We start from the raw sequence: 15,154 nt of genomic DNA, 5'->3' as shown, positions 1-15,154 counted from the left end.
AATCAGAACCAGGACCAGGATCTGAGACTGGACCCGGTGTAGACTGCTTTAGACCTCTGTGATTTTAGACCTTCAGTCAGGTTTGACTGGACTCAACTGGACTGACCTGTCAGACTGGACCTGTATGTAAATGTCAACTGGTTTATTTATCTGATGTGGTCTGGACCTGTTTTAACTTTCATGGACTATTTTCACGGCGGACATTTTGACTTGTCGTAGTAGGAAAAGCACAAGCGTATTCATTAACATTAATGATGGCTACAGTCCACGTTGGCGAGGTGCATGCGTTGTGCATGCTGGCACACTTGGACAATTAATGGAACTGAGCCATTGTTAATACTTTAAGTTTCACAAGTTCTTGTCCTTTGGTGACATGTCAAAATGTCTGCTGTGAAACAGGTCTGTTAGTGGTGGCTGTGGCCCAGGTGGAAGAGCAGGTTGTCCCGTAATTGGAAGATGGTCAATTCTATCTCCTGGCTCCTTCAGTCCACATGTTGAATTTTTAGATATAGGGTGAGGAGCTCGGACCTCCAGAGGGAGCTCAGAGTAGGGCTGCTGCTCCTTCACATCGAAAAGGGTCAGTTGAGGTGGTTCGGGCATCTCACTAGGATGCCTCCTGGGCGCCTCCTGTTAGAGGTGTTCCAGGCACATCCAACTGGTAGGAGGCCCCAGGGCAGACCAAGAACACACATATCTCATCTGGCCTGGGAACGCCTCGGGGTCCCCCAGGAGGACCTGGAAAGTGTTGCTGGGAAGAGGGACGTCTAGAATACTTAGCTCAGCCTGCTGCTGCTGCGACCCGGCTTCGGATAAGTGGTTGAAAATAGATGAATGGATCAGACCTAGTTTACCCATCATGTTTATTGTAGTTCAGACTGGTTCAGCTTTTTAAGTCCAAGTCAGGGTTAGATTCTGGTTTTCCAGATCTAGACCTGGGTTTGCTCCTGTATAGAAAGAATTTAGACCAAAAATTAAACCTGGTTTAATCTGGTTGAACATGGTGTTTCCGTGTTGATGTTTACTCTCTGTTTCTCTCCATCCCATAATGCTCAGCGCGTCTGTCGTGGTCCTCTGCTGCGTCGCCATGGTGTCCAGGAGTGCATCCTGCTGGTGACACAGCGACTCACCAAGTACCCCGTCCTCATCCAACGAATCCTCGACTACACCAAAGGTACCCTACAACCTCTGACACTGAAGGCCTTTGTTCACCAAGTCTGTGTTTTTCATATATATTTTTTAAATCCATCATATGGTAAAAAAATTTGCACTGAAACCTTGCACGAATGTCCGAATTTTGATTTTTTAGCTTGTCATCGTCTCGTTTTCGTCATGGAAAATTAGGTTGTGAAATTAACACTGCTGGAGTTATCTTCCAGGCTGTCAACACTCACTGCTGGTGTCTTGCATTTGGCACCGCAGCTACCTGAGTTATGAAGTGATGCTGTGCGGCTATTGAATTGCACTTTGCTGTAAGTGGCATCATTGCTGTTGTGCATTTCTGGATAGGCTAACGTTACCTTCTCTTTGTCCTGGGAGATTCGAAAACGGACATTGCTTACATATATTTCCACCTTTCTTCTTCTAGCTGTTCACCTCTGCCCTGCTCCTCTGTCTTGTTGCACATGTATGTGTCCCGCCAAATTTTCTGCACTGCTTCTAACTATTTTGACAGATGCGAAAAACATAGAAAATCAAACCTGTTTCAAAAACTTTAATGTCGGACGAAAGTTTCGAAGTTGGTGTGCAAAAGTGATTGACACAACATGAGGTTGGATTTATTTCGACAACAAATACAGACCTGGTGTGCAAAGGCCTTTAGTAGTCTGACCCTTAATAGCCTCTGTCCCCTGACCTCTGATGTCACCATGTCCCTGTGACTTATTGCAGGCAATGAAGAGGAAGCGCAGGCGTTGAGCAAGGCACTGCAGCTCCTGAAGGAGCTCATTAGCTCGGTGGACCAGGAGGTGCTGGAGCTGGACCGGACCAGGAGGCTGCAGGAGATCCAGGCACGTCTGGACCCCCGGGCTCAGGCGGAGGTCCAGGGAGGAGGAGTGTTCAGAGGAGGAGAGCTGCAGAGGAGGAGGCTCCTCCACGAGGGGATGCTCCACTGGAAGGTCCAGGGCTCCAGGATGAAAGGTAGAGGAGTCTGATGCTGTATCACCTGTTCACCTGCTGTGATGTCACACCTAGATATGTGGGTGGAGCTTACTCCTGCTGACGAGCTTCTGTATGTTTGTCTCCAGATGTTCAGGTCCTGCTGATGTCAGACATCTTGGTTTTCCTTCAGGAGAAAGATCAGAAGTTCACTTTTGCCTCACTGGTGAGTCACACATGCACCTCCTCATGTTCTCTCTCTACATCCATCTTTCAACCGTTCACCACTTATTTAGGTTCAGAACATCGTAGCAGAAGGAGGAGAAAGTAGCCCGACATCTCCTCCAGCTCCTTTTTGAGGATTTCAAGGTGTTCATAGGTCTGACGGGATATATAATACCTCCATCATCCAGGATCCAAGAGGTGCGAATCAGATACTGAACCACCTTTGCTGACTCCTTACAACACTTAATAACACTTGGACTGTGGCCAAAAAACTCAGGTTACTGCTCCCGTTTGGAAGCAGTGACCATACGGCCATCTTTTTGAGGTCAAGATATGTAAACAAACCATTAGGCTCGCCCCTATTGACACGAGGGATGGTGTCACTGCAGAGCTGTACTACCTCAGTGACTCGAGTCTTCCAGTTGAGGTTAAGCGTTCCTTAAAGAGTTCTTTTCCCCATCTGATCATATCTTCAGTCCTGGCCAGTGTTCTCCCTCCTGCTGAAACAGTCTGGCTGAAGCTCTGCCTCCTTTTGAGTTCTTCTGGCCTCCTCTCACCTGTCTATTGCTTCTGGAGTCCCCTGGGCGAAACCAAGCCTGGATTACTTCAATGACTGCCGGTGTCCACTGGCAGGTTCTTTGCTTGCCGCCATGTCAGACACTGATGATCTTTTAGCCAAACCTTAGAGAAGCTCATGAACCACTCCATGATCCCAGCCTCCGTCTGTTCACCTTTCTGTTTGTATGTCTGTTAACCTGACCATAAACCTTTCTGTCCACCTGTCTCTCTGTCTCAGGACAAGTCTCCAGTGGTCTCTCTGAATAACCTGATCGTCAGAGACATAGCCAACCAGGAGCGAGGGATGTACCTGATCAGTGCCACCACCCCTCCAGAGATGTACGAGCTGCACGCTTCATCCAAAGACAACCGCAGGACCTGGATGAGCCGCATCCAGCAGGCTGCTGTCAGGTTAGTGCTGCAGTACTACGGAGTACTACAGAGTGTGGTGAGGTACCTAAGTAAAACTGAGTTCTGAGTCATTCTGTGTGGTGCAGTATGTAGGTACTGTATGTAGTACAGCGTAGTTCAGGGTGTAGTGCTCATTACTTCACAGTACCGTGTGTTTTGTCTGCAGCTGTCCGTCCAGAGACGAGTTCCCTCTCATCGAGACTGAAGACAAAGCTTTACTGCGCAGACTGAGAGGTACAGCACCTCCTCCTCATTCATAACCTCCTCCCTCTTTACCTCCTATTTCTTCTCCTCATTCACCTCCTCCATATTCAGCTCAAAACATACATGGCACTGCAGTGCATCATATGACAAATGTTGGGTGCACCAATAGAAAACATCACATCAAGAGAAGACCACACACAGCGCGGGGCAACAAAATGCCGTGGTTTTTTTTTTTTTTTAGCTTTATATATTAATATATAATGATGGGATTGTGGGACATTGTGACAGAGAAGAAGAGCAGCTATGTGAGCAGAGAAGAAGAGCTGCCACAGGGGCAAAAAAGAAGAGAAGCTGTGGGAGTATGGAAGAAGAGCTGCTATGGGAGCAGAGAAGAAGAAGTGCTGCAATGGGAACAGAGAAGAGCTGCTATGGGAGCAAGGAGCTGCTACTGGAGCAGAGAAGAAGAGCTGCTATGGGAGCAAAGAGCTGCTACTGGAGCAGAGAAGAAGAGCAGAGAAGACGAGCTGCTATGGGAGCAAAGAGCTGCTACTGGAGCAGAGAAGAAGAGCTGCTATGGGAGCAGAGAAGAGCAGAGAAGAAGAAGTGCTGCAATGGGAACAGAGAAGAGCAGAGAAGAAGAGCTGCTATGGGAGCAGAGAAGAAGAGCTGCTATGGGAGCAGAGAAGAAGAAGTGCTGCAATGGGAACAGAGAAGAGCAGAGAAGAAGAGCTGCTATAGGAGCAGAGAAGAGCAGAGAAGAAGAGCTGCTATTGGAGCAGAGAAGAGCAGAGAAGAAGAGCTACTGTGGGAGCAGAGAAGAGCAGAGAAGAAGAGCTGCTGTGGGAGCAGAGAAGAGCAGAGAAGAAGAGCTGCTATGGGAGCAGAGAAGAAGAGCTGCTATTGGAGCAGAGAAGAAGAGCTGCTATTGGAGCAGAGAAGAAGAGCTACTATTGGAGCAGAGAAGAAGAGCTGCGAGCTGCTACAGGAGCAGTAGGGAGTGAGTGGGGAAAAAATGTTTTTCAAGGGCAGCGAGGCTGGAAATTGGACAGTGGCGTTAAGTTTTGTAGCGCATCTACGAGCTCTGGTGTACATCGTGCCAGTTTGGTGTTTGTACATAGAAAATAACACCTTCACCTGCTCCTTCACCTCCTGTTTAATGTGCTGTCACTTATATATAAAATAATAAAATCTATATCAGATCAAAGTTGACATTCTTTCCTCCTCCTCTCCTCTCCTCCTCCCACCCAGCCGACATTCAACAGAAGGACAGGGAGATTCTGGAGCTGCTGCAGGAGAGAGTCACTCTGTTTTCTGACCTGGTGGAGGCGACTGGAAGAGGAGGAGGAGAAGAAGAAGAAGAAGAAGAAGAAGGAAGTGAGAAGCTCAACACTTCCTCATCAACCACCACCTCCTCCACTAGGAACCTGTTCAGAGCCGACACTCCTCACGCTCCTCAGGCCGAGCCGCTCCTCAGCACCTCCATCACTGAAGGTGAGTCTTTGTTTTCAGGTCTGATGTGACTAAAACAAATAAAAGTACCAAACTGAACCTGTTCTCTGTGTTTCAGTGGACAAACTGACCGAACTGCTGCTCAACTCCAGCATCACCAAATCCACCGTAACCAACGGCAACCAGGAGCTCAGCAGTGAGTCACTGTCAATACCTGTAACATGATGAAAGATGAAAGAAAACTAAATCTGTCTCAGCAGTATAAAAGAGTTTTGTTTTCATTATCAGGTCCTCTATAGTTCATTTTTATTGATTAATTCTTTACTCGTTTTGTCTTTAAAACTGAAGACACAGTGAGAAATGTTTAGGGACTGTTCTTTACTTATCAAGGGTGACAGGGTGTGACTTTGTTTTTTTTTTTACCCTCCTTAAAGCTACGAATATCTTTCCTTGAGTCTCCCTGAGTGACTGAAAGTAAGAAGTTAAAATCCCGGAGTTGAAAAAAGACCTCAGTTTTTCACTCTTGTCGTGCACACTGGTTGGTTCCTGCAAATGGTTTATTTTTGGCAAAATTTTTAATGAGAAATGTAAAATAAAGTGATTTTGATGAAAGATCGCTATTTTAAACTAAGATTTTTTTTCCTGACCTTCAAATGTGTTCAAGGACCGTCGGAAATTTGAAAATCCAATGATAATTTCTTTTTTTTCCTACAGTTTCTGGCTGTGATGAACGATATAATTGCCTTTTTTTATTTAAATTTTTGCCTTAGAAGTCAAGTCAAAACATGAAGCCGTGTTTTCTTTAAAAAATAGGTGTTAAAATAAATACAAAATACACCCATTTAAATGTGTATGTCCCTCCCCTAAGCCGAAATAGTAAACACAAGTCCCTCCCCAGAGCTTAAAAAGTATTTGACATAAGATGTTGCATGTTACAGCAGCTCAAATAGCACAGATAGAAAAGCAAGTTGAATGGCAACAGAATGCTCAAAGAATAAAGATAAAATACAAAAAGATAGATGTCAGAATTTGCACAAGGTAAGGAAAGTGCCTCCTGCCTAGTGCCTCCTTCTTTCTGCACCGCCCCCTCCCCCCTCATAAATAACGAACAGTCCCTTAAAGTCATTATTTCTCAACGTCAGAGGTGATGTCTTCAGATGTCTTTGACCAACAGTTCAAATCCCTAAAACATTCAATTACTGTAAAATAAAACTGAGAAGAACATTTTCACCTCACGTCATCTGCCTGAATTTGACCACTCGACTGTAAGTCAATTTAATCGACACAGAGTTCTTTTCAGTTACACAGCGAATGACACCTTCTGTCCTCAGAGCCTCGACTCAGATAAAGCATAAAAAACAAACCTTCAGCAGGAAAAAAGGAAGGAAGCTCAGGAAGAGAAACAGAGAAGGAATAGACAGGAAGTGAATGTCATGTGCACAGAATAACCAACAGCAAGATAACTGACTGACCATAACTATTAATTTCAGCTTCAGACTGATCAAACAACTGAAATATTAATGATGTGTCTGAACAGTGTCAGAAAACAGCAGCTGTGTTTCATGTGAAACATGTGAAAACTTCCCTTTGTTTCGTCTCTGTTTGAAAAGTTTGTTCAGCTCTGAATGTTTGTTGTTTGTGTAACCGTGAGCAACGGATGTGTTACTCACATGTGACGACACTGTCTGTCTTCATGTCTCTGTCTCTCTCTCAGATGGTGACTCAGGTTCTTTTGAGCTGAACAGCGGCTCCTCGAAGGTAAATCACTTCATCACCTTTAACCTCTGATCACAGAGGTTTGACCCAGATCAAAGCTGCAATTTAGACTTTATTTAAACTAAAAAATGTGACAGATCATCTGCAGGAACACAGAAACTAAAGGCCTGTTTAGTCTGTAAAGACTCCTCTTGTGACTGAGTGTAAACACTGGAAGATTCTGATCAGCTCCTGAAAAAAGAAAAGTGAGATTGGACTGATAAGTTTCCAGTCAGCCTGTGACCACCCATGTTAGAGTAAACTATCAAAATAAGAGCCTGGCTGGAAACAGCACTGCAGGTTAGAACGATGTAAAGAAAAGTGAGAGTTTGTTGAAAATTTTCTGCCTGGTTTTTCTCTTTCAGGACAAAAACGGTAACCAGCTGCAAGAACGAACCCTAAAACAGGTAATGAACACTTCTTGTTTACCGTCCAGCAGATGCATCTCTATTCCTTTATCTGATCGCTCTCACACCTTGATTTTCGTGTGACGAAATTCTAAGAAAATTCTTAGAATGATGAAGTTTTCTAAGAATTTCCACCCAAAGTTAAGACAAGCTCTTACTTAGTCATAAAGTGTCTTCTCATGTAAAAAACTGTAAGGAGTGTGGATGAGAACTTGTAAGAGTTTCTTCAGCAGAGGAAAGAGAAAAAAACCACAGGAGAAATGTTCTCCAAACACCGGATGACAGCGAGTTAATGAAATGCCGCAGATTAGATGGTGCAGAGATCATGTTTGCGGTTGATCTCATGAGCGCTCACCAACAACACCAACACAGTCCCATGAGCAGAGTAATCACACAAACACTAAGAGCACTATCACAGTCTCATATTGAGATACAGTTCACTTCATTTCTACTGGATGTCCTCAGCTAGCAGCTCACTAATAGAAGTACTGAAATTACTAACATGGTAAATAAACATATGTAACAAATGTCAGCATGTAGGCTGTAGTGTCAGTGTTAAACCACAGAGAATGACAGAACGTTAGTGTAACACAGTATAGACAGAGAGAGAGTCAGTGTTTCACTGTGGGGAACAACAGAGTGCCGGTGTTACACCATAGGGAACATGAGAGCTGTGTGACACACAGTAGAGAATGAGAGAGTGTTAAGGGAACAAGAGAGCATCAGTGTTACACTTTCAAAAACAAAGGAGTGTCAGTGTGGTTCACTCTAGGAACAACAGATGTGTTACATCGTAGGGAGCAAGAAAGCGCTGGTGTTACATTGTAGGGAACAACAGAGCGTCAGTGACACATCATAGAGAACGAGAGAGCGTCGGTATTGTACTGTAGGGAACAATAGAGCATCAGTGTTACGCTGTAGGGAACGTGAGAGCATCAGTGACACAGCAAAGAGAATGAGAGAGCGTCGGTATTACACTATAGGGAACAACAGAGCGTCAGTATTACACTATAGGGAACAATAGAGCGTCAGTATTACACTATAGGGAACAACAGAGCGTCAGTATTACACTATAGGGAACAACAGAGCGTCAGTGTTACACTGTAGGGAACAACAGAGCGTCAGTGTTACACTATAGGGAACAACAGAGCATCAGTGTTACACTGTAGGGAACGACAGCATCAGTGTTACGCTGTAGGGAACGACAGAGCGTCAGTGTTACACTATAGGGAACAACAGAGCGTCAGTGTTACACCGTAGGGAACAACAGAGCGTCAGTGTTACACTGTAGGGAACAACAGAGCGTCAGTGTTATGCTGTAGGGAACGACAGAGCGTCAGTATTACACTATAGGGAACAACAGAGCGTCAGTGTTACACTGTAGGGAACGACAGAGCGTCAGTATTACACTATAGGGAACAACAGAGCGTCAGTGTTACACTGCAGGGAACAACAGAGCGTCAGTGTAGGGAACGACAGTGCGTTGGTGTTATAATGAAGGGAACAAAAGACAAAGACAAAATGATCCTGCACTGTAGCCTGTATGCAATGAGCAGACAGCGTGTTGTTAGTGGTGTAGAGTCACGACCACACTAACATGTAACCAGACCAAAGTGACATTTGCTGTTTAATGTGCTGCAGCTTCAGCTAATTAGCTTTCTCGCGTGCTAAATGAGGTTAGAGCTGCATTTTTCCCCAGTGAATGTTTGTTTGGTGGCTCGTTCAACAAGCTAAGATGTGTCTCTTGTGTTGTGTAGCTGTGGTGTGGCTGATAGTGTGACCATCTGCTCTGATACAACGCTGATGTTTGCGTTTGCTCTTCTTGCAACATTTGATTGGCTGTATCAAAATAAGGTCATCTAACTAGATAAATACTGGAACAATATTTTGTCGAATTAATGCAAATTAATAATTTGACTACAGGACAAATTATTTGCAGAGCAGATATGTGTGCCATATCAAACAATGAAAACTGTTTAATTTCAGTTGGGATTTAACAGAATTGAGTTGCACCCAGTTTGTGTCCAATCAGAGCAGTCACTAACATCTTACACCTGTCCTCTTCACAGGAAGTCTGTCAGCGACTGGTCAGTCTGAGCACACAGCTTCACGCCCTGCAGGTCTGACAACCCAAAGTTATTTTTTCTACATATGATCACGATGAAGATGATTGATGTTTTAATTCTACTGTACATAAAGTGACACGTCTGTCCTCTGACCCACTGACTCCGCTCCAGGCTGCTGTGATTCGTCAGGATTCTATCCTGGAACTGTTTATCAAAACAGGCCCCGCCCCCAACCCCACTCCAGGACCCCGCCTCAGTCGGTCAATGTCGCGGGATACAGGACTGGATGCCAGCGGGGAGGCGGTGCTGCTGCGACGGCAGGTGGAGCTGCTGCAGGAGGAAGTGACACGGCTACGTCTGAAGGGGGAGGACCCAGCGAGAGAGGGGGCAAAGCTAGGCACCAACGGAGAGATCAGTGATGTCATCAAGGGAGAAAAGGTAAGTTCAGGTGTTTCACAAAAGTGAAGGTGTCAAACCTAAACTAAGCTACGTTGAGGTAAAATAAACTAGGCCAAAATAAAATTAACTCAGCTATGAAAAACTATAATAAGCTTAACTAAAATAAGTTAAACTATAATCAGCTAAGCTAAAGTAAGCTAAACCAAGCTACAATAAGTTAAAGTGAGCCAAACTAAACTAAAATAAGTTAAACTGAAATAAGATAAGCTAAGCTAAAATAAGCTACAGTAAGCTGAAGTAAGCTAAACTAAGCTAAGCTAAAATAAGCTACAGTAAGCTGAAGTAAGCTAAACTAAGCTATGATAAACTACAATAAGCTAAACTAAGCTACGCTTCACTAAAACAAGTTAAACTAAAATAAGTGAAACTAAGTGACAATAAGCTACAGTAAGCTCAACTACAATAAGGTAAGCTGAAGTAAGCTAAACTAAGCTACGCTAACCTAAAATAAGCTCAACTAAAATAAGTTAAACTGAAATAAACTAAGCTACAATAAGCTAAACTAAAATAGGATTAACTAAGCTATGATAAGCTACATTAAGCTTAACTGAAGTAAGTTAAACTAAAATCAGCTAAGCTAGAGTAGGCTAAACCAAGCTATAATAAGCCAAAGTAAGATTAACTAAGCTACGATAAACTACAATAAGCTAAACTAAGTTATGCTAAACTAAAAGAAGTTAAACTAAAATAAGCTAAGCTAAAGTAAGCTAAACTAAGGTACAATAAACTAATATAAGCCAAACTAAAATAAGCTAAGCTGGAGTTAGCTAAACTGAACTAAACTAAAATAAACTTGACTAAAGTGAGCTAAGCTAAGTTTTCCGTGTCAGCAGGGGAGCAGGAGGCGCGGCAGCAGGGAATTGGAGTCCCGCCCCCTTGCACCATTGGCCAGCCAGGATCCAGTTGACCAATTAGATGGTGTCCAGGAGGGAAACGAGGAGGAAGAGGAGGAAGTGATGCGAATCTCTCCTCGCTCTGACAGCCCCAGAGGTCAGTACAACTCATCAATAAATGTTAATTATTTTAGAACTGAAAATATTGTGTCACTGTAAAAATAAGAATAATGTTAAATTTGATTATAATTATGATCACGTGATGACATACAACCCTTATTCTAAAGAGTCTGGACGTTGTCTTGAATGTAAATAGAAACAGAATGCAATGATACATACAGTACAGCGCCTCCGCCTGCACTGTCATTTTGTGTATTTTAAATTGTGCAAAATTAAAAACATAAATCATAAAGAAGACATTATGTTTTTCACCATGGTAACCTGTGACCTCTGACCTCTCAGACCTGCAGGACATCCCAGAGGAGAGCGAGTGTGGAGCTGATCCCAGTTAACATCACACCTGTGACTGATGACCTCAGGGACCTCTGCTGATGTCACGGTGATGTCACAGTGATGTCACTGACAGACTTTTACACAGAAAGCTGGAGCTGGAGGTGACATCATTTCCTGTTTTACAGAAGCGCTTTAGACCCAAACAGACTTCTGATGTCGTACTTTTGCTCCAAAGTGTTTTCTGAACGTTGCTGTTAGGTTAGAAACATGAAGTGTAACCGTGCCACCTGTTTACATTATCACGTTGGCTGGAGCCCCGCCCACATGTGCTGGAGTGGGTGGGGCTTTGTATCAGGAAGGCGGGGTTTAAATTGTGTCGTAGGAACTGTTTTTTTTTCTGTCTGGTTCCCTTAGTGAAACTCAAAGATGAGACACCACACTACATTACCCAGAATGCCTTTGGATATCAACAACTTGAGTCACAACCTGCTGTTATGATCTGTGTTATGACACAGTTTTCTTCTTCTGAGAAACAAACAGTTTAAACTGTATTTATATGGTAACTTAAAACTAAAAGTAGTTTACATTAGAGATATTCTGTAGGATTTTTAGGCTAAGAGACTCAAATTTGTGTTTCTGTCATGTGTGAAACCAAAAAAACCTTATTTTTAAAATTTAGTAACAAAGTTTGGGAGCAAGTAAGTAATTTATACGTTTACAGAAATCTTACCAGGATTAAACAAGTGAGTCAGTTTTTAAAAGGTCACAAAGTTTAGTTTGTATCAGCAATAAATAATACAAAAATAATCGTCCACGCCTTTCAAATGTTATCAGCCCGTTAACGGTCAGTGTGCAGGATTTAGAGGCATCTATCGGCAGAAATGGAATATAATATTCATAACTAAGTTTACATTAGTTTATTATTATGTTAAAATAAGAATTGTTGTGTTTTTGTTAGCTTAGAATGAGCCGTTTATATCCACATACAGAGCAGGTCCTCTTGCATTTCTACAGCAGGCCGGAATTAACAAATCAAACACTGGCTCTAGATCGGGCCTTCGTTTTTTTGTGTTTGAGTGCTGGCTACCATAGTCCTCCTACAAGCTTGGCACATGGGAGAAGTTTCAGTTCCATAACCTCACCACTAGATGTCACTAAATCTTGCACACTGGACCTTTAAATGTCTGCTATCAGTTGTTATCACTGCCAGTATGATGCTTCAAACAGGGCATACTGCACCTATCAGTGGGCCAAAACATGCATATCCAATTACAGAAATGGTCACAGTTTGGTTAGGTTTTGGAAATAATCATGGTCTCTCTGAAAAAATCAAAACGATTATAGCCTATAAAAACGATAGTACGTTACGTAACTCAAGTTACATATGCATGTTTTCTAGGACTGACAAAATATCGTGTTAATTTCTCTAAATTAATCACAGAAAGAATAACGTGTTAAAAAAATTAACACTGATCGTGTTCTGTGGCACTTTGACCCTGTGTATCGTTGAAAGCCACAGTGGCTTTGTCACATGATGACGAGGCGACGCTGCTTTGCCCTGTGAATGGAACATTTACATTTAAAAAACGCCCAGATGGAGCTGTTGATAGGAGCACTGTTCTCTGCTGTGTCTGCAGTAAGGAATATTCGAGAACTTCAAGCCTGAAATATCACCTCAACGCAGCATTTTGTAGCAAACCTTGACGTCCTCTGATGCTAGTGCTCGCAGCCAGCCTCGTTAAGCCACGCTCGACCAGGCGTTCAAACTGAGTAAGTCTACCTGTGACCGACTAACTCACTCCCTGCAAAATGGACTGTCGAGCAGTTTGGGTGGTAGAGGACAGGGGGACAATTGTGTCCAAAATCCAGCAGCTTTACTACGACACATCTGCCAAAATTCATTTGAATTTAAATGTTTAAATATTTTCACAGCAAATATTGATGCATGCGGTTAATTTAGATTAAACAAACACAGAGTATGTGGTTAATTAGATTAATTTTTTTAATCGCTTGCCTACGCATGTGTTAAAGTACGTTACATATGTGACTCCTCCAGTGCTGCCAAACAGTACATGTAAATATAGGAGGTAGATTAGAGCCATACCGCCTCAGATCTATGCTCCTGATGACAAATGATAGTTAATGGGCTGATAACATTCAAAGTGACTGACTGATGGCGGTGATGATTTTCATGGATGCATGAAGAGAACTGGAGATAGCGTTTGAGGCGAGGCCCTCTGCATTCCTATGAAAATTACTCAGTGGCACATGAAGCTGAAAACATTTGACTTCCCAGGTGTGAAATTACCCGGATCTTCTGTATCACTTGGTCCACAGAGCAGGTGCACTACAGACCTCCAGCGGTTGAGCGGCTAACTTTAGGTTTAGCCCTTCGCTCATTTAAATAAGGGATAAAATGATTTTATAGTGCGGCTCTTTCAGACTTTTGAAATGTTATCTGACTGAATGGATCAAATCCTGATAGTGAAAGAAGTAATTTCGTGGGGGTTGTTATGCTTATAAAAATGAAACCACTGATTTACAGATGTCTGCTTCACAATGTAAGTTTAGGGAAAGGTCATTTTGAACCCAATGGTCTTACATTTCAGTTGTAATTTCGCTGTTTGGCCAGTTTGAAAATTGGTGTTGTGGGGCCTGGTGAGTCTCACAGAGATCTGACTCAGTTGCTGGGGGGGGGGGGAGCTGATGAAGAAACAGGAAACTGTTTGCTGTCTGACTGAAACATGAGATCACTGCTGCAGCGCTCCTAATATGTCTGATAGCATGTTAGCGTGGCTGTTTCCTTTATAGCCTACTTGTATAAACTTGATCGTATATTGTCTTATTGATTGGTTGGTTTTGACCAATGTTTTTTTTTATTTTATTGAGAACATGTTTTATATTAACCAAAACACTTTATTGACAGTATTTACTGATGAAGAACAGCAGCAGTGTTTCGTACAGATGTGATGTTGGTGACTCCGGCCTCTGTCTCCATGTTTTTCAAAACAGATATTTTCCTCTGCGTTTTGGGCTCTCGTCCACAAACAGAGATTTTTTGACCTTCTAAGGTGCTGATTGATTTTTCTAAGCTCCAGTTACTGTGTATCAGGACACAACAATGGCACACAACCGGCCTGTGTACTTTTACCCTGTCGTTAGTCCACGTGAGTCACATTTCAGTTTCACCATAGCACTTTGGGCCGTGAACCAGAAAGATTTTTATAAAAATAGGAATCAGATTTGGATAAATAGATAAGTAATTTATTTCTATTGGTTTACTTTTGTTTGACTTGTCCAAAATAAGCTCACTGCAAATGCTCAGAATCTTCTTCTCTGGTATTTGACCGACTGGCCTGGCGAGTGTTTGGAGTCGATTTTACATTCTTGTGTGGACAGAGACATTTTGTAAAATGAAGGTGGACATTTTTTTTCTTTTAACCTTTTGAACCCTGGAGCGACATCGCTTTTCTTGGGCTGCTTTCAGACACCTTTCGCAAGTATTTAAATGCTGAGCCTTGAGCAAATGGCGAAAGAAGAAATGACCCAAAAAATTAGCAAGAAATTAGTAAAAAGAGAAAATTAAAAACAAGAAAATCGGTTTTAAATAAAGGAAGAAAAAGAAAGTTAAAAACAAACAAATAAGGAAATTACCTGGAAAGAGTGCTTAGAAATTTTAAGAATTCTGTAACATAATTTTAAAATGTAAAAATAATAACAATTTAAAAAAAAAAAAAAAATTTCTAAACCTATTTTTTTCCAATTTGTGGGACAAGTTCCTATGTTTGTAAAACAAATCAAGTCTTTCCTCAGGTTTTAAAGGGTTAACAGAGGGGCTAAATATCTGTTTTGAAAAATATCCGCGTACGACAGGGCCTACGTCTCACCAGAAATAATGTGTGAAAGTTTCTTGATGCAAACTTTCAACATCTGCTGCAAATTCCTAAAATATTTTATAATGACTTTAAAACATTACGGATGAAGGAGCACCGTCATGATGGGCGCTGCTCTGTTTCCACTGTCTGAGTTTAGTTTGTGAATTTATATCAAAGATGACGCTGATGTCAGCGTGAACGACGACTGCTGGATCCACGTCTCACGTTCAGGTTGTGACTGTGAGACGTCTGACAGCAGTTTGAAGACTTTCCTTAAACTAAACTGATCTGGAGTCAGCCGCAGAAGCTTCTTATTTTAATGTAGTTTTTAAATAGTAGAAACGTCGAACTGAAGTTAGTGTCTG

General features: G+C 42.5%; 1 protein-coding gene across 2 annotated transcripts in view; it reads left to right on the top strand.

Moving 5' to 3' along the window:
- arhgef2 (rho/rac guanine nucleotide exchange factor (GEF) 2) overlaps positions 1-13,797 on the top strand; it is a 33,699-nt gene extending 19,902 nt beyond the window's left edge. Inside the window, exons 10-22 of one of the 2 annotated variants that reach the window (XM_050046457.1) lie at positions 1,054-1,171; positions 1,888-2,136; positions 2,244-2,320; positions 3,116-3,288; positions 3,455-3,522; positions 4,741-4,983; positions 5,060-5,137; positions 6,656-6,699; positions 7,062-7,103; positions 9,173-9,223; positions 9,341-9,607; positions 10,462-10,618; positions 10,924-13,797. In XM_050046457.1, coding sequence (XP_049902414.1) covers positions 1,054-1,171; positions 1,888-2,136; positions 2,244-2,320; positions 3,116-3,288; positions 3,455-3,522; positions 4,741-4,983; positions 5,060-5,137; positions 6,656-6,699; positions 7,062-7,103; positions 9,173-9,223; positions 9,341-9,607; positions 10,462-10,618; positions 10,924-10,973 — 1,617 coding nt within the window. In that variant the 3' untranslated portion in view covers positions 10,974-13,797. Of the gene's footprint in view, positions 1-1,053; positions 1,172-1,887; positions 2,137-2,243; positions 2,321-3,115; positions 3,289-3,454; positions 3,523-4,740; positions 4,984-5,059; positions 5,138-6,655; positions 6,700-7,061; positions 7,104-9,172; positions 9,224-9,340; positions 9,608-10,458; positions 10,619-10,923 lie in introns of both variants that reach the window. The other variant, XM_050046456.1, reaches the window with a different exon arrangement.
- Positions 13,798-15,154: the final 1,357 nt, after the last annotated feature.

Source organism: Epinephelus moara, chromosome 6 (genome assembly GCF_006386435.1).
Source record: "Epinephelus moara isolate mb chromosome 6, YSFRI_EMoa_1.0, whole genome shotgun sequence".
NCBI classification, from domain to species: domain Eukaryota; kingdom Metazoa; phylum Chordata; class Actinopteri; order Perciformes; family Serranidae; genus Epinephelus; species Epinephelus moara.
The sequence above is the reverse complement of the archived record's forward strand: the minus strand, read 5'-3'. Positions and strand labels throughout refer to the sequence as shown.